Here is a 21,902-nt window from a genome sequence, read left to right as displayed (position 1 = left end):
TTAACCTAATACATTTTCTCATTTAACCCTTATAATGACCCCCATGAGAAGAATACCATAATTATCCCTATTCTGCAGATAAGGATACTAAATTTAGAGGACTAAACTCGATTGTGTTAATGAACTAGGAAACTGCAGAATGGGGACCAACACTTAAGTATAAATCCAAAGTCTAAGCTCTTATTTACTACAGTTTCAGCAACCTCTGTCTTGAAAACTAAAACACAGTGTAGGCACTCAGTACTCTCATACTTTGCTCAATGCCACTATAGACACTTGTGCAGACTGGACCCTCACCAAGGGCTCCAGCAAGGAAGTCAAATGAAGCTGACATCCAGCCCATTCCTCTCACCACCCAAACTGTGATCCTGTTGCAGGATGCCATCTACACAGAAGAATGAGATTCTCTCATTCACATAAAATTGTTATACTGGCTAACAGTGACCCTGATGCTGCTGGTAAAAGAAAAAAAAATTGTGAGAAGAATTTAACAATACAGATTAAAAGGCTTAAAAGAGATATATACATCCCTTGATTCAGAAATTTCACTTTAAGAAATTCATTCTAAGGAAATAGCTAAGGATGTACAAAAAATTTATGCTACAAAGACAGTCATCAGTGTTATAATAGAGGAAAAAACTAAAAAATCTAATATGTCCATCAATGGGGTACTGGCTATTACAGTACATCTATGTGATTAAAATAATGTCTTAGAAATATATTAGCTCATAAGCTTTTCACAAAATACTGCATGAATGACAAAGTTTATAAAAATTATGTTCTTATTTTAATAAAGATATGCACCTAAGTATTCCATATACAATACATCTGTGTAAGAGAAAGAAAGAACACAAGATAATGGAATTAAAGGTTACTTTAATAATCTGTTTTTAATCTTTAGAAATTTTTCTATACAACATATATAAAAAAAAAGTCAAGGGGCGCCTGGGTGGTGCAGTCGGTTAAGCGTCCGACTTCAGCCAGGTCACGATCTCGCGGTCCGTGAGTTCGAGCCCCGCGTCAGGCTCTGGGCTGATGGCTTGGAGCCTGGAGCCTGTTTCCGATTCTGTGTCTCCCTCTCTCTCTGCCCCTCCCCCGTTCATGCTCTGTCTCTCTCTGTCCCAAAAATAAATAAAAAACGTTGAAAAAAAAATAAAAATAAATAAAAAAAAAAAAGTCAAAATGAAGCAAAAGAAACAAAAACTAATGAGGCAAATGTCCTAATACAAAGCTTAAGAACTGATACCAGGTGCAGCTATGTAAAATTTCATTCTGCCTCTTAACTTGGTATTAGGACATGTGATTTACTGTGCTCTAAATTTAGATAAGAAATACTTAATTTCATTTGAAAATGATAAATACAGGTTCTAACATGTAGCCTAAGAACTACTGCCCATAAATACAGAAACAAAGCAGAAACTGTATACTAAATATTTTAGATGACTGAAACTTACATACATTCGTAAGAAACAAAAAAACATCTTTGATGTGTATCACCTGTTGAAGAACAGAATTCTCAATAGGTTGAGAAAGAGAATAACAGCCCCTGCCAGCTGGAAATTGGACTGGCGCTATCAGCTAGGCCTTGGTGTACTCATATCAAATATAAACAATTTTATAGAACACAACCTCAGAAAAGGCCACTCTGTGACCATGATGAATCAAGATAAAGCAAGAGCACCTCAAAATCATATGTAAACATAGACAAAAGCATGAACACTGTCCTAGCCACAAAAATAACTTAGTATAATCCTATCTTGGAGATTATGAGTGACCACTGCTTCTTTACCCATCACGGTTTTGGCCTTCCTCCATTCTTCTTGTCTTCCAGGTTCTTAAAATACCTAATCACAAAATTACCCCCACTTCCCAATAGCATCCAATCTACTGTAAAGTCATACTTAAATCCTCTCCAAAATTCTTAACACAAGCTCAAATCCTATATTGTTATACATGATACATATTCTTCCTTGTTACAAGGAATCAGTAAATCCATCTTGTTTAACTACAGATATGTTCCTGGCGGTCCTCCCTGAAGGGCACTCAAAGAGCTGGGACTACAGATTTCAGTACAGGGTGGAATTAGGAACATAACAATAAATTTACATTAAAAATACCCACAATCCATAGAATACATACTGTCTACCTAAAGGGGTCTTTTACTATGTAAACATATCCTATAATGAGTTCTCACCAATTTAGAATTCCCAGTGTTTATCAGCAATGGTGGTGTTGACTAAATAAGCAAACTTTGGAAGGAAAAATAAGATTAAAACAGAGAGGGAAGCAAACCATAAGAGACTCTTAAATACAGAGAACAAACTGAGGGCTACTGGAGGGAGGTGAGTGGGGGTATGGGCTAGATGGGTGAAGGGCATTAAGGAAGGTACTTGTTAGGATGAGCACTGGGTGTTCTATGTAAGTGATGAATCACTGGGTTCTACTTCTGAAACCAATACTACACTGTATGTTAACTAACTTGAATTTAAATAAATAAATATCTTCATAAATCTAAGCAGATCTCTTAAAAAAGTGTTTATATCAAATTCTCAATTACCCAGTTTTCCACCCTACCTGAACAAAGCAAGAATCTAAGTACAAAAGGTAGAAAGTAAATGAAGAAACTAAACTCTGAACAGAATACTTAAAATAATAAAATCCTCTAATTTAAATCCATTACTTAATTTAATAAATTAATTTAGTAATGAAATTTAAGTATATTATGCGTTCCTCTTCAAAAAGTTTCTAAGTACAATAATATGTCATTAAAACCAACTTATCTATCTGAGACATCGGCATACTTTAGTATTTAAACTTTCAAATATCTTCTCATTGATCACCAAAGTGAACCTTGCCCACTGCATGCTTACCTCCTGGGTCCTTATCTGGATTGTACTCTAAAGCATTGCTACAGATGAGGTCAATATCTTTCAGAAAATCCTTAGCAGTCAGGTAATTATGCTTATCAATTTTAGTTATTACTGTCGATAAATCCATTGGTTCCTTGATTACTTCAAGATAATCTGAAACCTAAAACAAACAGGATATTTTAATGAAAATTACTTCTGCTATTTCACATGATCTACTCATAAAAACACAAAATAAAACCATAAAATTATTTAAAAATTCAATCTAAAGATCTAAAAAATAATTACAAATAAGGATAAAATTGTAGAGCAATTTATGCTACTAAAGTTACTACTTTGAAGTCATACTTTCCATGAAAAGCTTCAGTTTCAAGTCATATCTAAATCAACTCTGAAATGTTTCTCATCTTGAAATATAAAGCCAATTTGTGTCAGCTGTTTTTGCCCCCAGGCCTTTGTACATACCTGAGAAGAGAATGTATGGGTAAAAGCACCCAATAAGTATCAATGCATGTTACTTCAAGAAATTTTTTTAAAGGAAATTAAGAAACATAGATTTTTCATATTATTTATTAGAAAAGTTCTCTGGTAAATCTCTTTAAAATCTTTAAACAAAACAAAACAAAACAACCCCCCCCCCCACCACCAAAAAAAAAAAAGAAACCACTTTCTTTCTCAATTTTCCAGGGTGAATTGTTTCATGGAAAGTGTTTTCTGCTCCTTTGGAGTCATTACAAACATTTTGAGTCAATTATATAACAAAAATAAGTTTTGCTTTCATGACTAGAAGATTTACTTGAACTTCCCTAATCATAAATAAATTCATAAGTAAATGTGCTCTATTGTGCTGATTTTCTGAGAGATAACTCAAAATAGGAGCTTAATTAAGTCACAATTTGCCCAATGTTTTATATCATTTGACCACTAAGAAATCTCTTACCAACCTATCTCTACTGCCTCCCCCAATGCAAATCTCAAATCAAGCAATCAGGTCTGATATAAAAACAGTCTTAGAAACATCTACTTACTCCAGAATCAAATTCTGGAGCTAGGATAATTTCCACTCTTTGAAACTAAAGGCTACTTTTTCTCCATTGCAAATACACACATACACACACAAACACACACATACTCTCTCTCACACACACATATGCACGCATATATACATATTTTATACACGTTTTAAAATGTTTAGGTTAACTGTGTGTGCATGTTTTATTGTTGAACTTCTAGGAGTCAAAAAGCCAGTCAATCTCCTTATAGGGGAGGTAATGAAGCTATAATGAACAAGCAATAGTTCAGAAGGTATTATTAGTTGGATTCTTGGCCCTGGCATTGGCATGCCTTGAGTACATGTGGAAAATGTCTATTAACTGCAAAGCACTACAAAAATTTATACTAGTAAAGATTATAAAATTTTTGTTCTAATATTTAATTTTAAATTCTACATTTATTTTCTAAACTTTTCTTTCTCTGAAGTCTGCTTTGGAATTCCATAGTTTTTAAACATTTCAAATTCATTATTTGAATATAAATGTTTATGTTTTAGGTTATTTAAATGTTATCTTGTTTTCCCCTCGTGTTTTACACAGACCTCTATCTTTTCAGCTTTAAGAACAAAGAACCAGTAGCAGAATGAACATAACAAAGAATAAAAGAGAAAATAAGAAACACAACCCTTGAATAAAAGTTTTATCTGACCCAGATTTTTCTATCTCTTTCCACTGCCTTACCATCATTTATAAAACTTTTACTCTATCACACATGGCATTTGAAATCTGACCATCTCTTCTGGTTAGAAAGAGAGTTCTCTGGAGGAAAGGCAAAACTGGTTTAGTGCAGGATGTTGACTTGAGATCAAGCCCTTATCAAATAAGTGTCAGAGGCCCATACCCAATTTGAAATAAAAATAAACATCTAAAATAATCCTAAAAGTTGGGCTAAAAGTTTTAACTTATCTGAAAACACTAAGAGGTGAAGAAAAATGTTCCACAAATGTAAAATGGTATGTATTAATTGCAAAAGCAAATTAGCAATTCCTGTCATTTCGATAGAAAATTTAAGGTAGCTATGATATAAAATAAAGAATGCAGGCTTTGAATTTCCAAAAAACCTCCGAGTCTTGGCTATGTCGCTTGCCTGTGAGCCTCAGTTTCCTCAGCTGCAACTTAAAAATAATGATTCTGTGAGGTTGTTAAAAGGATCAAATGGATAAAACTATGTATTTTGGATAAATATACAAATAAAATACAGATAGTTCCTCTACTCCCCCAAAGAAGGAAAATAGCTATTTTCAGAGGGGAAAAACAACACTGGTTCATTCTTCCCAGTCATAGATGAGGTAATGATTCCAAAGGAATCTGCTCAGGTCCAAAAGTACAGATTTCACAAGAAGTACACAACATTAAACTATGAATCATTGCAAAATTCAAATTAATAAAAAGATGAAGAAAAAACTTAAAACTAAAAACACCAAAGCTGTTCAAACATGGAGTCTGAACTATAAGAAGAAGGCCAGTAAAGACTGCATCGTGCTCATCCACATGCTATATTATCCCAGGATAAAACAAAACAAAAAAACAACAAATTTTAACTATGGTATTATAGTAGATTCCAAATGGAAAATTTCTTATCACCACAAACCATGCTCCCACAAGGACACAAAACAATACACATTGAAAGTGAGAAATTTTCCACTGGGAGCAGAGAAAATCCTTGCAGAAAAAAATAATTTTGGCATAAGATATGCTTAACATCAAACAGCATCTTAGTTACAGGCATTTCCAAAATATGAAAGACAAATTTCAGGTTTCTTAGCCACCTCTTTCACAATCGTATACATAATTTGGAAAATGCCAAAATTAATTGGTATTGATTGGTTAATACCAATATACTTTTTAAGAGCAAGATTTATCCTGGAATAAAAATAGTCTAGTATGGACATTTCACTAAAGTAACTTTTAATCCTCTTCTTACATTGAAGAGTAAGAGATCACAAAGATCAATACTAAATAAGAGGACATACGAATTGGTCACTAATTTCATCCAAAAGTCACCAGATGTTTGCTGATGACATTGGTGGTTATCACATGGATTAAAATTTTACAGGCTAGGGGTAATATTCATCCATGCCTTTGCTTTTTTTCCTTCCAAAAAAAGATGTCAATATTTTTTTCTTTTAGCCAGTTCAACTTCACTGTTTGCACACTACTGAAACAAGACCTCTTCAATATCCACCGGTTTGCTGAAGATGTTAAAACGTTTATCCGTCGCCAGCCTCTTGGTTACATCCCTGAGAAACAACCGCAGCTCTCTTAAAGTATTTTCCTCCTGGTCCTCCATCCGGTTTTTTTCTGATTCTGATAACTGACGAGGTGGAGAAGGTAGTGCAAGAGGAAGCACTTCCATAGCACAAAGACCTAAAGAAAATAAAAGAAAATGTTAAGATTCCAACATGGCAGGGCCAGGACCTCAATTACTTTTCTGGCATTCTCTCAAAAAAGAACTCCAAAATATGTGTGAACCACTTGCAAATCCAGCCAGTAAAAATTTGAACAGAAACCAACAGTATATTAGAGAAGAGAATTATTTCACAAAATAACTCACAGTAGGACTCCTTTAAATGGCAAATGATATAATTTTAAATAATTTGATTTTGAAATATTATTTACATACAACTTATGAGAAATATTTCAACTCAACAAAAATATCTTCAGGTGAAGAACTGTATACCAATTTGCTTAAAATCAATGTTGCTTAAAAACCTTCTTCTCAAAATGGGGTTGCCCGATATGCATGAAAGTGAAATGGGCAAGTAACAATTCTTTGATCCTTCCCACTCCCAAAAGAGCTTTGATTTTAGACGAGTCTTTTCTACTCTGATATTCTCAATACAACATAGTAGGGGTAATGAATGGCACATACCTGTGTAGGGAGCAAAAAAAAAATTAGGAACTAAAACAAGAATCCCAAAGACATGGATAAGATGGAAAATCCAGTCTACAGTGTTATATGTAAAATTTACAGTATTCATTTCCACCTAAACAAACACAAAATCTTCTTAAAAAGTAAAGTATTAACTTTCCTAAACACATTATTCCCTAATTCCTTAAAAGTTTTTCCCAGTATCACACTGAACTTCAGGATTAAAATTCTAAGGATTCTCGCTGATTTCTAAATAGCCCCTAAGACAAAAAATGAAAGTAAATAGAAGCAACTCAAAAAGAAAAAGAATTATGTTAATCCTTAACACAGAAAATTCAAATCTTTGAGACTAAAATGTATCTGAGAACAAGTAAGATACCTTATTAAAATGAATCATTACATAATAAAATATTTTAAGTACTGTTATTTTGATTAACAGGAAGCAACAACCAAGAATCAGAAGGTGTAACTTCCATATTTAATTTTCCAAGGTTGCTAGGGGGGGTAAACTCACAACTATAGCCATATGATAGGTGCTCATTTTTAGAACTCTGAGAAAATGTGGAAAGGAGTCACTAAAGAACAATAAAATAAAGTGTTGGATAATATAATCAGTAAAAAACAGAAGTAGAACAAATATGGAAAAGGAAGGACTTGGAAGGGGTGGAAATGTATTTAACATCCTACAAGAACCACAATGAGAAACATAAAAGAACAAGGGGAAAGATGCTTAAAAACTTCTAACAGGATTGTTATTTTCTAGAAGAAGCTGAGAGATTACAAAGAGGACCTTATCTTTACACATCTTTAAGATTAGAAACAGTCTTTTGATTGACCCAGAATGCATTCCTTTCTTAGGCCAGGGGGCTGAAATTTGAAATATTATGCTATTAGCCCAAATCCAAGAAAACTCTAATGCTTAAAACAAAGCCATGATAGGTTTCCAAGTGCCTCGCACAACTAACATTACAGGTGCTCAATAAATACTTGAAAAATTAGTAAGCCAGAAAAGGCAAACATTCCGATCAGCTCTTGACCTATCACACCTACTCTGACCCACAACGTAATCGGCACACAACCTGGTGTTCTCAATCTTACAGTTTAAGTCCCCTGTACTTGAACTGACTAAAACAGAGCAGAACCAAAGACTTTTTTTCTTCAACTTTTTAAGCCTCAGAATGTGAAATCTACCAGAGTAACTGGAGTGAAATGATAAGGTGAATACTTCATTAATGGTCACCTGTTAATAAAGCCTTAACAATGAGGCTGTACTTCCCAATCTCAAGTCGGGTAAACACAACGACCACTTCCGCATAGGTCCATCTAAAGGTAAGGAGAATCTAAAAAACTGACTTTATTTCCACAAAGAAATGTTTTTTTTAAAAAGTGACTCCAAGAAGGGGCATTCTTAACTTCACTCCCCATCCTCCCTCTCCCCCATTTTCCTAAAGGCTTTAGGAACTTTACCAGTGTGTTTCCTTCGTGGTGGAGCCATTGATGCCTGATTGAGAATCAATTCTTGGAAAAATTTTCTTCTGTCTTCTTCAATAGGCCTTTGAATATACAAGACCTCTTCATACTGTATTCTAAAGATACATTTAACCTACACACATACACATACACACAAAGACATTAAATATATAAAGAATTAAAAGCTTACTTATTATACCAAACTACAATTTCTTCAACTTCCAGTACCATTTTCAATTTTCATTCATGTGGGATTAGGGTTAACCTCATCCCAGGCTATGCTGTTGAGAGATTCAACCTCATGGACTAAACAGTAATGAGAGAATGATCAGTTGCCCAAGTCGTTAATAAATTATACTATACCTGGGAGAGTCAGCAAATAGTAGCAAAAAGGATAATTGATCATAATAGTTAGATGGCAACAATCTCAAAGGACTTTTGTGTTAGAGCTAGACAGTAATTACCTAGAATCTACATTAGAGAGCTGAAAGCATGCTAACAGCACTGCCTTCTCTTATGTTCTTTCTGTGTACTTCCCATCCAGTCACTTCCTTTCCTGGGCTCTTTTCATACCAAGTCTATTCCACTGAATCCTCCAGAATCCTGGTTTCACTGCAAATAAACTATACCTTCAGTTTCTCCCCAGAATGCTCCACAATAACACCACCTTCCACACAAAACTCCCAAACAATATTAAGCCAGTCATTCTCACATACCTCACAGTTCCTTCCTACTGGTGATTACCTACCTCTCCTTTATTTACCTGCTGTATAGAGAGGCTTTGACCCCAGATGTCCCCCTTGCAATATAGGCTGTTGAAATCCTCCACATCATCCATATTAATCTACACACTTTAATTTTTATGTTTTTCTAGAAGGTTTATATTCTACTTCTAGACACCAAACTCCCTAAGAATAGAGACCATTTCTTACTCATCTGTCATCCTATATGTACCACAGTGACTGGTACATACTAATGTTTAATTAGCATGGACATGAACTGAATGAGTAAAGCCTGTATTTTTTTTTTTTTCCTCGCCCAGATCAACTGGAAACTGCAAATGGGAAAAGGTTATTAATAAGGAAAGAAGAACCAACTATGAGACAATGAGGAAACACTGGATGAAAATTCAAGGAATCAGATCCTAGCCCAAATTTAGCCACACATTTAAACTACATAATCTATTTAATTTGTCATGTCTACTTACTAAGAATTCCTAAATATTATTTCAATCGAACTTATAACAATGAGGTATGTAGGAGTCCTTCATTTTACAAATGAGAAAACTTAGACTTGGAAAGGTTTAAGTAACTGGATTAAGGTCACAAAGTATAAGTAAAGAGAGAACACTGGATCACATAATCTCTAAAGGCCTTTTCCAGCTCTAAAATTCTAAGACAGAAAAGACACAATCAATGAAAAGCAGAATTCAAAAATTTGCATAGAGAACTATCTACCTCAACCCAAAGCCAAATCCTTTTAAGAGTTTATAAAATTTCACCCTGTCTCCAATATTTTTTTTTTTTTGTAGACTACTCTCATGTACAATTCCCCCAACCCATTGATCTATGCTTCGCTGGCCCTTCTTCAAAAGTTCTGGCAAGCAAATTTACCAGTGCACACCCACTGTGTGCTAAATATAATGTCAAATAGTGCAATTATAAACTTGAAGAAAATATAGTTACTTCCTGCTGTCAAGGATCTTAAAAGTTTCATAAGAAAGCATTATAGTACCACACCAGGAGTGTTGTAACACAGGCAGAGAAACAGAAGAGACTCTGCAAGAGTCTGCAAGAGGTAAGGGTGAAGAGGCATTAGATATAGCAAAAATAGCTAACATTAACTGGGTCTTGAAAAATAAACAAAATGCAATAGCCTAGAAGTACCAGGATTTTGTTCAAGAGCAGCAAAACATTTAATTTCAGTTTTAAATATTCTTCCTTCTGATAATTGTTCAACATTGTGTTGAACTTTGTGAATACAAAAGCATACCAAGAGTAAATCTACAGTAATCCCCTGATACTCCTGCCAGGTTATTACCAACAGCTTAGAATCCATCACTTTATAAGTAGGCTACATTTTACTTTAAATTTGCCCCTAACTTTATCTTCTGACATTCCCAGCCTCAAATTACATGCTGCAACTGAACACACCTCAGATAATTCCCTGAAATCATGTGCTTTCACACTGGCTCACAGTGGCCTCTATATGTGCTATCAGCTCTTTCCAACCCTGTTTTTAACTCTCTGCTCAAGCCAATGCTTTCTGGGTAATTCTTTCTCTGATTTTCTCAGATACACTCAGGCATACTATCTAATACCCTCCATCAAACTTAAAAAAAAAATTTTTTTTTAATGTTTTATTTATTTTTGAGAGAGAGAGACAGAGTGTGAGCAGGGGAGGGGGACACACACACACACACACAGAATTTGAAGCAGGCCCCAGGCTCTGAACTGTGAGCACACAGCCTGACACAGGGCTCAAACTCACAAACCATGAGATCATGACCTGAGCCAAAGTTGGATGCTTACCTGACTGAGTCACCCAGGTGCCCCCATCAAACTTTAAAGTTCAATGATTTTTAGTAAATTAATTCAGTTGTGCAATCATCACAAGTCAGTCTTAAAATATTTCCATTACCTCCAAAAAGCTCCCTTGTGTCCATCTAGCCCCAATCTCCACATTCATACTCCCAGCCCAACAACCACTGATTTACTTCCAGTCTCCAGAGATTTACCTTTTCTAGAAATTGTGTATCAGACAATTGGTAGCCTTTCTGTCTAGCTTCTCTCAATATATCGAAGTGCACCTACATTGTAGAAAGTATCAGCAGTTCATTCCATTTAATGCTGAACAGTATTTCCCTGGATGTATATACAATATTTCATTTTACCAATCACCAGTTAATGAATACTTGAGTTGTTTCCACTATTATGAATAATGCTAGTAGGAACATTTGCATTCAAGTCTTTGTGTGAACATAATTCTCTTGTGTAGTTACCTAGAATGCCAAGTTATAGCCTAAGTTTATGACTAACATCTTCAGAACTGCCAGTTTTTTTCAAAAATGGCTACACCGCTTTATAATTCCACCAGCAATATATTAGGCCTCCAGTTTCTCTACATCCTTGTCAACACTCCATATTGTCTAGTGATCGTACATACAGTGGTATCCCATTCCTGAATAACTAATGGTCTTAAGAATCTTTTCTTGGGGTGCCTGGGTGGCTCAGTCGGTTGAGCATCTGACTTCAGCTCAGGTCATGATCTCATAGTCTGTGAGTTCGAGCCCCGTGTTGGGCTCTGGGCTGACAGCTCAGAACCTGGAACCTGCTTCAGATTCTGTGTCACCCTCTGTCTCTGCTCCTCCGCTGCTCATGCTGTGTCTCTTTTTCTCTCTCTCAAAAATAAACATTTGGGAAAAAAAAAAAAAAAAAAAAAAGGACCTCTTCTTGTGCTTTATTAGCCCAAGAGAATACATACTCTTTGGCGAAATGTGTATTTAAATCTTCAGCCCATTTTAAATTGTAGTGTTTTTTTTTTTAACTTAATTGTGGTAAAACAGAACATAAAATCTGCTATTTTTATCATTTTTAATTGTACAGCCTATAGTATTAAGTATATTCACAATGTTATGCAACCATTATTACCATCTATCTCCAGAACTTTTTCATCCTCCCCAAGTAAAATTCTGTACCCATTAAACACTAACTCCCCACGCTCTCCCTTTTCCCAGTCCCTGGCAATCACCATTCTACTTTCTATCTCTATAAATCTGATTATTCTAGGAACTTTTTTAAAAAAGGAATCACGGGGCACCTGGGTGGCTCAGCTGGTTAAGCATCTCTTGATTTTTGGCTCAGGTCATGATCTCACTCACTGCTCATGAGATCGAACCCCATATAGGGCTCTGTGCTGATAGCATGGAGACTTCTTGGAATTCTCTCTCCCCCTCTCTCTCTCTCTGCCCCTCCCCTGCTTGACCTCTTTCTCCCTCTCTCTCTCTCTTTCAAAATAAATTAATGTTAAAAAAAAAAAAAAAGGAATCATGTATTTGTCCTTTTGTGACTGGCCTATTTAACTTAGCATAATGCCTCAAAATTTCATTTATGCTGAAGCATGTGTTAAAATTTCCTTCCTTTTCAAAGCTAAATAATGTTATATTGTATGTATATGCCACTTTTTCTTTATCCATTTGTCGAAGGACATTTGTGTGTTTCTACCTTTTGGCAATTGTGTCACGAACATGGGCATACAGATATCTGTTCAAATCCCTGCTTTCACTTCTTCTGGGTGTATACCAGAAGCAGAATTGCTGGATCATATGGTTATTCTGTTCAACATTTTTAAGGAATCACTGCACCATTTATTTCCAATGAGACTGCACAACTTTATACTCAAGCGCTCCAATTTCTTCACATCTTGCCCAATATTAGTCATTTTTTGTTTTTATGATAACAGCCTTCCTAATGAGTATTAACTGACATCTCATTGTGGTTTTAATTTGCATTTCCCTAATGAGTAGTGATGTTCAGCATCTTTTCATGAGCTTCTTGGTCATTTGAATACCCTCATTGCGGGGAAGTATGGTTGGTTGGATTTTTTTGTTCTTGAGTTGTAGGAGTTCTTTATATACTCTGGATATCAATCCCTTACCAGATATATGATTTGCAAATATTTTCTCCCATTCTGTGGGTTCCCTTTTCACTCTGATAGTGACCTTTGATGCAACAAGTTTTTAGTGTTGATGAAATCCAATATATCTATTTTTTCTTCTGTTGCCTGTACTTGTGGTATCATAGCCAAGAAACGGTTACAAAATCAAAAGTCATAAAGCTTTCCTATTATGTTTTCTTCTAAGGGTTTTACAGTTTTAAGTTTTCTGTTTAGTTCTTTGACCCATTTTGAGTTAACTTTTGCATATGGTAATAAGGGCCCAATTCATTTTTTTTTAAGTTTTATTTATTTAAGTAATCTCTACACCCAACGTAAGGATCAAACTCACAGCCCCAAGATCAAGAGTCGCATGCTCTCCCGACTGAGCCAGCCAGTTCCCCACATCATTTCTTTTGCATGTGAAATTCCAGTTTTCCCAGCATCGTTTATTGAAATCACTATCCTTTCCTCCATGAATGGTCTTCACACTCTTGTTGAAAATCATCTGTTGTAGTCGTATATTGAAAGATTCTTTCTTTTTTTTTTTTTTTAACGTAATCTCTATACCCAATGTGGGGCTTGAACTCATTACCCTGAGATCAAGAGTTGCATGCTCTAGTGACTGAGCCAGCCAGGCACCCTGAAAGAGTTCTTAATACATTCTAGTTTTGAGTCTTATGAAGATATGCAACATGATATATTTGAAGTATTTCTCCCCAGTCTGTGGCTTGTTTTCTCATTTTGTTAATGGTGTCTTTTAAAAAGTTTTTAATTTTGATAAAGTTGCCTTTATCAATTTTTCCTCTTATGGATCATGTTTTTATATAATATCATAGCACGTCTCATACTGTATTACTTTTTTTAGGTCTCTCTTCCCTCTAAACTTTAAATTATTAGAGAACAGTGGCTATCTTTTGGTTTTGCACCTATTTTATTCATTCATTCGTTCATTCATTCATTCAACAAAGACTTACTGTACTAGAAATATTTACATATGTATGTATCTATTTGTGAGTACTGCATGTGTATGTGTACACATGAGAGACCCTGTAAGGCAGCTAGACACTGTGAATGAAAGCATGAAGAAACCAGACACTTGACCTGCCTTAAGCAAATTCAGACTCATGAAAACACTGCGTTGCATAAAACAGGCACACAATAAATTTTGATGAATAAACAATGGTTTTAACTTGACAAACACAAAACTCTTTATTTCCCTGACCACTCATTAAACTAAGCAACACATTACCCAGAAATTGTCTCTGCAAACTTAGAGAATATAGTACATTGTAACTGCATGACCTTTGTAATCAGACAAACCTGAGTCCAAATCTTTGCTCTGCCATACTAGTTGTGAGACCCTAGGCAAGGTCTAGGGTCTTACTTTTCTTACTAAAAGAGTTACAAAAAAAAAAAAAACCTCGTACTAGATAATATATGTAATTGACCTCTACAGTGCCTGGCACATAGCTGCTTAAGTGGCAGCAATTCTTTCACTAGCAAAATCTTGTTTTACCTCATCTATTAAATGTTAGAGTTGTCAGTCCTCAGTTTTAAAGGCAGAGTTTATGCAATGTCTATAATGGGGAAAATTAATAATTAAGACTCAAGACTTCAAAGGTATGGAAAATGAGGTCAGAAATGAAACTAATATAGCTTCTCTGAATAAAATCTGCTTTCCAAAAACAAAATAAGTAAATAATTAAGTAAAAATAAATAATAACATTTCACATACTTTAATATAGTAATAATTTATGTTCATTTACTAGAGACAGTAAACTGTGATTTAAAAACTTGTGGTGATGGGGGCGCCTGGGTGGCGCAGTCGGTTAAGCGTCCGACTTCAGCCAGGTCACGATCTCGCAGTCCGGGAGTTCGAGCCCCGCGTCAGGCTCTGGGCTGATGGCTCGGAGCCTGGAGCCTGTTTCCGATTCTGTGTCTCCCTCTCTCTCTGCCCCTCCCCCGTTCATGCTCTGTCTCTCTCTGTCCCAAAAATAAAATAAAAAACGTTGAAAAAAAAATTAAAAAAAAAATAAAAATAAAAACTTGTGGTGACCCTCGTAAATTTTAAGATTCACATAAATGTTTTACGACAAAAAAATTAATACTAACATATTTCCCTTGTACATATGATTATTCATTTTCAATGCCCCTACTTGATTTTTCTACTTAAGTTATTGATTTTTAACTCCCAGTTTCTATCATAAACTGAGAGACACAAAATGACACGAAATACTGTGATGACAATATGCTGTTTGTAGTCTTTAATTTCCTAAGGGTAGCTGAGGAAATATTTCTTTAAAATTCATTTACAATATACTGAATTATATCATCTTGAGCCTGCCCATAATAATACCAAAAATACAATTCGGTGAATCTCTTCAGAAATTTAAGTGCAATTCTTTCTGACCAAAGTTTGCTTTCCTTCCTGTAAATATTTATACCTCCGTCTGCTTCCTTGTTTAAAAATCCCTTTCCTAGAGCCTAAATGTCCATCAACTGATGAATGGATAAAGAAGATGTGGTTTATATATACAATGGAATACTACTTGGCAATGAGAAAGAATGAAATCTTGCAGCAACGTGGATGGAACTGAAGGGTAGTATGCTAAGTGAAATAAGTCAGGCACAGAAAGACAGATACCATATGTTTTCACTCCTATGTGGATCTTGAGAAACTTAACAGAAGACCATGGGGGAGGGGAAAGGGGAAAAAAATAGTTACAAAGAGAGAGGGAGAGAGGCAAACCATGAGAGACTCCTAAATACAGAGAACAAACTGAGGGTGGATGGAGGAGGGGAGCAGAGGAGAGGGGAAAATGGGTGATGGGCATTGAGGAGGGCACTTGTTGGGATGAGCACTGGGTATGTAAGTGATGAATCACGGGAATCTACCCCCAAAACCAAGAACATACTGTACACACTGTATGTTAGCCAATTTGACAATAAAATAAAAAAATAAATATAAAATACACAAAAAATATTTAAATAAAATAAAATAAATTCACCAATCACAAAAAAATAAAAATAAAAAAAATAAAAATCCCTTTCCTATGCTCAATCCTCAGTTCTTTTTTCTAATTCTCCTGAATGAAGAGAAATAACTCGCTATTCCTATGTATCTCAACTAACATTCTCCAACTGTCCTCAGAGTCTCTACAAGGTCCACAAAAGTAAATTTACTTACATTAAAATTTTGCAATAAAAGAAATCAGGCTCAGCAGGAGTTAAAACCAACGTGGTGATTTAGTGGTAAATTCCTATTTTTTATGCAACAAACATTTAGTAGGTAATTCCAATGTGTCAAGAAGTGGAAAAGTGAAGGCCGGTAACATAATCCCCTCTTCTCAAAGAGCTTGTGGTCTAGGGTCAGAGGTTCTCAAACATTTTAGTCTCAGGACCTATTAAACTCTTAAAAACTATTCAGGAATCCAAAAGAGCTTCTGTGTATGTGGTTTACATCTGTCAATAATTATGTGTTAAGGGGCGCCTGGGTGGCGCAGTCGGTTAAGCGTCCGACTTCAGCCAGGTCACGATCTCGCGGTCCGGGAGTTCGAGCCCCGCGTCAGGCTCTGGGCTGATGGCTCGGAGCCTGGAGCCTGTTTCCGATTCTGTGTCTCCCTCTCTCTCTGCCCCTCCCCCGTTCATGCTCTGTCTCTCTCTGTCCCAAAAATAAATTAAAAAAAAAAAAAAAAAAAAGTTGAAGAAAAAAATAATTAAGTGTTAAAATTAAAACCAAGAGCATTCCAAATTATGTATACACTTAAAAACCAATTACATGACACTGAAAATAGATTTAAAAAACAAAAAAACAAAAACAAAACACATTCTCTTGGGGCACCTGGATGGCTCAGTCAGTTAAGTGTCTGACTTTGGCTTAGGTCATGATCTGTAGGTCTTAGGTCATGGGTCTGTAAGTTCGAGACCCACATGGGACTCTGCTGACAGCTTCGGATTCTGTCTCCCTCCTTCTCTGCCCCTCCCCCACTCACGCTCTGCGTCTCTGTCTTGGTCTTTCTCAAAAATAAACAAACATTAAAAAATGAAAAAAGAAAAGGGGCATCTGGGTGGCTCAGTCAGTTGAGCAGTTGACTTCATCTCAGGTCATGCATGATTTCACGATTGGTCAGTTCGAGCCCCATGTCAGGCTCTGTGCTGACAACTCGGAGCCTGAAGCCAGTTTCAGATTCTGTCTCCCTCTCTCTCTGCCCCTCCTCCCCCAAAAGAAATAAACATTAAAAAAAATTTTTTTAAGAAAAACAAAAAATACATTCTCTTGAAAAATGTGTTTTTCTGAATTATAAAATATAATAAATAAAATAAAATTTAGTGAGAAAAGTGGCATTGTTTTACATTTCCTCAAATCTCTTTAATGTCTAGCTTAATAAGAGACAACAGGATTCTCATTTCTGTTTCCGTATTTAATGTTACAATATGTTGTTTTGATTGAAGTACATGAAGAAAACCCATAATCAAGCAGGTATGTAGCTGGAAAAAAGAGGAATGTGACAACTCCCTGAAAGTCTTATGGGGCCCGCAAAAGTCCTTTTTTTTTTGATCAAACACCTCATCAGTAAAAAATTTTAAAATACTCATTCCAGTATATGCATATTTATTTAAATATACTATTCCACTGATATTATTTCTATTATAAAACATATATATAAAATACTTAAGATAATATGAAAACTAAAAATGAGTAAAAGTTCTAATTTTTTTTCAATATTCCAATGTACTGACGAGTACAAACTTACTTTGGGCACTACTGGATTAGGGGAGATATACATACAAAGAAACATCTACAAGAGACTGTTAAAGAGCTCTAAAAGATGAGATTGTTATTTTGTCGGAGAGAAAGAAAGTTATATTCCGAATAAAACATTACCCCTATGGTAACTAATTCCTTTTTGGTTTTGTTCTATTTTAAAAACTGAGTATAGAACCTTTCCTTTTCACCTCTGAATGAGTTTATTTTCTGAGAATAACAATTCAGAAAATAGAGATAAATGAAAATTGCTATAATCTTAATATCCAGAAATAATTACTATTTACACTTATTAATAGTTATATACGTATGCAAATAACTTGACATATAATACTATATGGTTGTATGTATAGCATAATACTATACTGGTTACTGTATTTTTTTAACAACGTATTCACAACATCTTTTCACATTTTTTTTTTTTTAAGATTTTATTTTTACGTAATCACTACATCCAACGTGGGGCTTGAACTCACACCCCTGTGATCAAGAGTCACACACTATACTGACTGAGCCAGCCAGGCACCCCATGACATCATTGTTTACATCAATATTACATTGTTTCATGGAAGAAATCTACTACAACGTAACCAATCCCCTACAATAGGACATTTAGTTTCCAATCTATGACCAAAGGCTATAATAAATATTCTTGTATTTTTTGTGTGGTCTGCACAGTATCTTTGTGTTAGTCCATGAACAAGTCTTTGGATAATTACTCATAAATGGTACTGCTGAGCCAACATGTATGTACACATTTAAGTCTATTACCTGGACTGCCCTGGAGAGATTTATTTAACTGTTTTTTATATTTGCCTATTTGATAGGTTAAAATTTACATTTCACTTTTATTTTAAATTATCCACTGTATTGGAGCACCTGGCTGGCTCAGTCTGTAGAGCATGCGACTCCTGATCTTGGGGTTGTAAGTTCGAGCCCCACATTGGGTGCAGAGATTACTTTAAAAAAACAAAATCATTAAAAAAAATTATCTACTGTACTGTCTTAAATGGACTCTAGTAATTGGCCGTTTCTTTCTTCTAGAATCACTTGGTTTTCTGTCTACTTCATCTCTTCTATAGATCTGGCACTTTGCTAACCTACAGTTACTTACTGTGCAACTCTCCATGTTTTTCATTCATTCCCCAAATATTTATCAATATGTGCTAAGTATTATTCACTACTATCTCAGTTTGTGACCTAAACAAAGCAAGAATTCTAATGGTAAAGCTGAAATTTAAATGAAAGGCTTGGGGGTACCTGCGTGGCTCAGTTGGTTAAACGTCCAACTCTTGGTTTTGGCTCAGGTCATGATCTCATGGTTTGTGAGTTCGAGCCCTGCATCGGGCTCCATGCAGACCGTGCAGAAGCTGCTTGGGATTCTCTCTCCCTCTCTCTCTCTGTCCCTCCCCTGCTCATGCTCACTCTCTCTCTCTCTCTCTCTCACTCTCTCTCAAAATAAATAAATAAACCTTAAAAAATAAATAAATAAATGAAAGGCTTGGAGGCAGAGAAGGATTTCCTAAGAACAGTATGTATATAAAACATGTCATGTAATGAGTAATCCAAGAGAATTTTCATAATCTTCACCGCACAAATGTGATGACAGATTTAGTAGCTACTTGATTAGTAAGAGTAAAGAATACAGAAAACAAAGGGAGGAAAAAGAACTGACATTTCATGATTCAACGCTAGTAAATCTCTAATATTTTAGCTACTAATTAAGGTTACTGGCACACCAATAATGAATAAATTGGATCCATTAAAAATATGACAATATAACAACACAGCAGATTTGTATGATCTAATGTTAGCCTTAAAAAAACTACCAACAGTGGGACGGATACCTGGCTGGCTCAGTTAACGAGCACGCAACTCTTGATCTCAGGGTAATGAGTTCGAGCCCCACAATGGGTGTAGAAATCACTATATACTAAACTTAAAAAAAAACAAACAAAAACCAACAACCAACAGTAAAATAGCATGTAAATAGACAACAGGAGTAGGCAAAATTGCTATATCAAGAAACTGGGTTCATAATACTTTTATTTACAAATTTTTCAAACAATGTAAGGAAAACATCAGTTAATTATATATTCCTAACCAGAAACCTTAATTACCCAAATTTTCTTTTTTTTTTCCTAAAAATATTTATTCATTTTTGAGAGAGAAAGAAAGAGACAGAACACAAGCAAGGGAGAGGCAGAGAGAGAGGGAGACAAAGAATCTGAAGCAGGCTCCAGGCTCCAGGCTGTCAGCACACAGCCTGACCCAGGGTTTGAACTCATGAGCTGCAAGATCATGACCTGAGCCAAAGTCCAACCCTTAACCAAGTGAGCCACCCAGGCGCCCCAATTATCTTCCTCTCTCATAAAATTGTAATAAAACTACTTGACAGTGAGGATCTAATTTTTAAAAGTGGCTCCTAGGTTATGTCCAGGTTTAATCCATTTAAATCAATTTCAAGTACATTCCTACTTCATAATACCAAATATTTTATAACTCTGGTTTCCAAAATAAGTTCACATATACTATGTCACACCAACAAGCCTCTTACCATCCACATTTTATAGATGAGGAAACTGAGGCTATTCTGCGTCCAAATATTTACCCAAAATCAAAAGACTTGTAGAGTAAGTCAGTACAAGTTGGGTTTTATGACTCTTACTACATATAGCATTCTAGTAAACTTTATTGGCCCCATGACAAAAAAAAAAAATTGTAATTAATGGTCTTAACTAATACCAGATTATGAATAACCAAAAATGAATTATACTACATTTAATATACTTTTCTTACAAAAATCAGTACGTGTACAAGTCAACTTTAACAAGACAGCTAACAAGTGCTAAACAGAAGATATCAGTTAACAGATATCTTAATCATAAAATTCTGCATAATCAAGATTTACATTATAGCATTTAAAACATGCAAAATCTTTTCTATAAACTGTGTCACCTGGGCAAAATATTTCTAAGCATTTCTAAAGGTGATAATTTCAAGACCTAGTAAGCACAGGGTGTTAAAAACACAATTTTTTAAATATCAATTTTATTCACATGAGTTGACTACTATTTTTTTCTGAAACAAATGTGATTTTACCTTTGATTCTAATATATTAAATATGAGTCGGCTTTGAACTCAAAAACTACATATCAGATTTTAAAAATATGCACACTAGTAGTAATAGTCAAATTACCATGATGCTACCACCTGAAAGGTCAAATCCCACCAAATTATCTACCAGACGGTAAGGACGAGAAGGCTAATTGTAATGGAACCGACTGTGATAGAGCCTAGGCCTTCTGAGTACATACCACACATATGTCGGGCTGTGGGACAAACATGATTTATCTCAGTCTTCACAGCAACAGTGACAAATTTATCACTGTTACATCAAAAAAGAAACTGAAACGTCAATCATTAGCTAACTTGCTTAAGTCACAGTGCTAACAAGTGGTATAACAAGGCATGAACCTAAACAGTATTTATTTTGTTAAATAAGTAAATTTATTAAATAAATTTAAATGTGTACAATTTACAAGATCAACTATTTTAAAACAGTAAGATAAATATTTAATCACTTACCTCTTCAGGCAGTTCACTGTACATGGTTTCAGAGGTAGACAATAAAAATATAGGTGAAAATGATGGTATATCTTGTAGCAATGTCAGAAAAGTTGCTCTCACAGTTTCACTGACAGCTTCCCACCAGTCACCAATGTGAGGCATGTAAACAATACTAGGTACTGTTCTTCGAGCTTCACGAAAAATCTAATTAAGGAAAGAACTGGCATTAAAAATTCAAACTGAAAAGAATGTTCAAACTGATACTATTCTAAAGTTTACTTAGTAACCCCCAAATACATGAAATGTGTCAGGCCTGTGACTAATTATTCTCAGCTCAAATATTTAAGCTGTTCAAGATGTGATGCATAAGCCTCACATATAGCTTCTATCTACCCTTGCTCCACCTAAAAAAAGAAGGGGTTTTTTTTGCCATTTTATTATTTCTATTCAGTACTTATTAATAACATAAAGGTATCAAATTGTTCCACTTATCTATCATGTAAAGATAACAAAGCAAAACACCATTATAAAATATGCTGCAAATAAAGAGATAAACATGCACCAACATGTCACCCACGTCAGAATGAGATCAGTAAGCACAAAGAAGAAAAGACATAGTTTCCGTGTTTGTGCACATTCCCTAAAATCAC

The 21,902-nt window shown here is 35.1% G+C and overlaps 1 protein-coding gene across 3 annotated transcripts in view; it reads right to left on the bottom strand.

Moving 5' to 3' along the window:
* ATAD2B (ATPase family AAA domain containing 2B) overlaps nucleotides 1–21,902 on the bottom strand; it is a 166,189-nt gene that overhangs the window by 25,677 nt on the left and 118,610 nt on the right. For 2 of the 3 annotated variants that reach the window (XM_023252067.2, XM_045054873.1), the window contains 4 exons: nucleotides 21,271–21,456; nucleotides 8,259–8,394; nucleotides 6,090–6,286; nucleotides 2,871–3,030 (listed from right to left, as the gene is read on the bottom strand). In XM_023252067.2, coding sequence (XP_023107835.1) covers nucleotides 2,871–3,030; nucleotides 6,090–6,286; nucleotides 8,259–8,394; nucleotides 21,271–21,456 — 679 coding nt within the window. The remainder of the gene's footprint in view (nucleotides 1–2,870; nucleotides 3,031–6,089; nucleotides 6,287–8,258; nucleotides 8,395–21,270; nucleotides 21,457–21,902) is intronic. The other variant, XM_023252068.2, reaches the window with a different exon arrangement.

This window comes from Felis catus, chromosome A3 (assembly GCF_018350175.1).
Source record: "Felis catus isolate Fca126 chromosome A3, F.catus_Fca126_mat1.0, whole genome shotgun sequence".
Lineage (NCBI taxonomy): Eukaryota > Metazoa > Chordata > Mammalia > Carnivora > Felidae > Felis > Felis catus.
The sequence above is the reverse complement of the archived record's forward strand: the minus strand, read 5'-3'. Positions and strand labels throughout refer to the sequence as shown.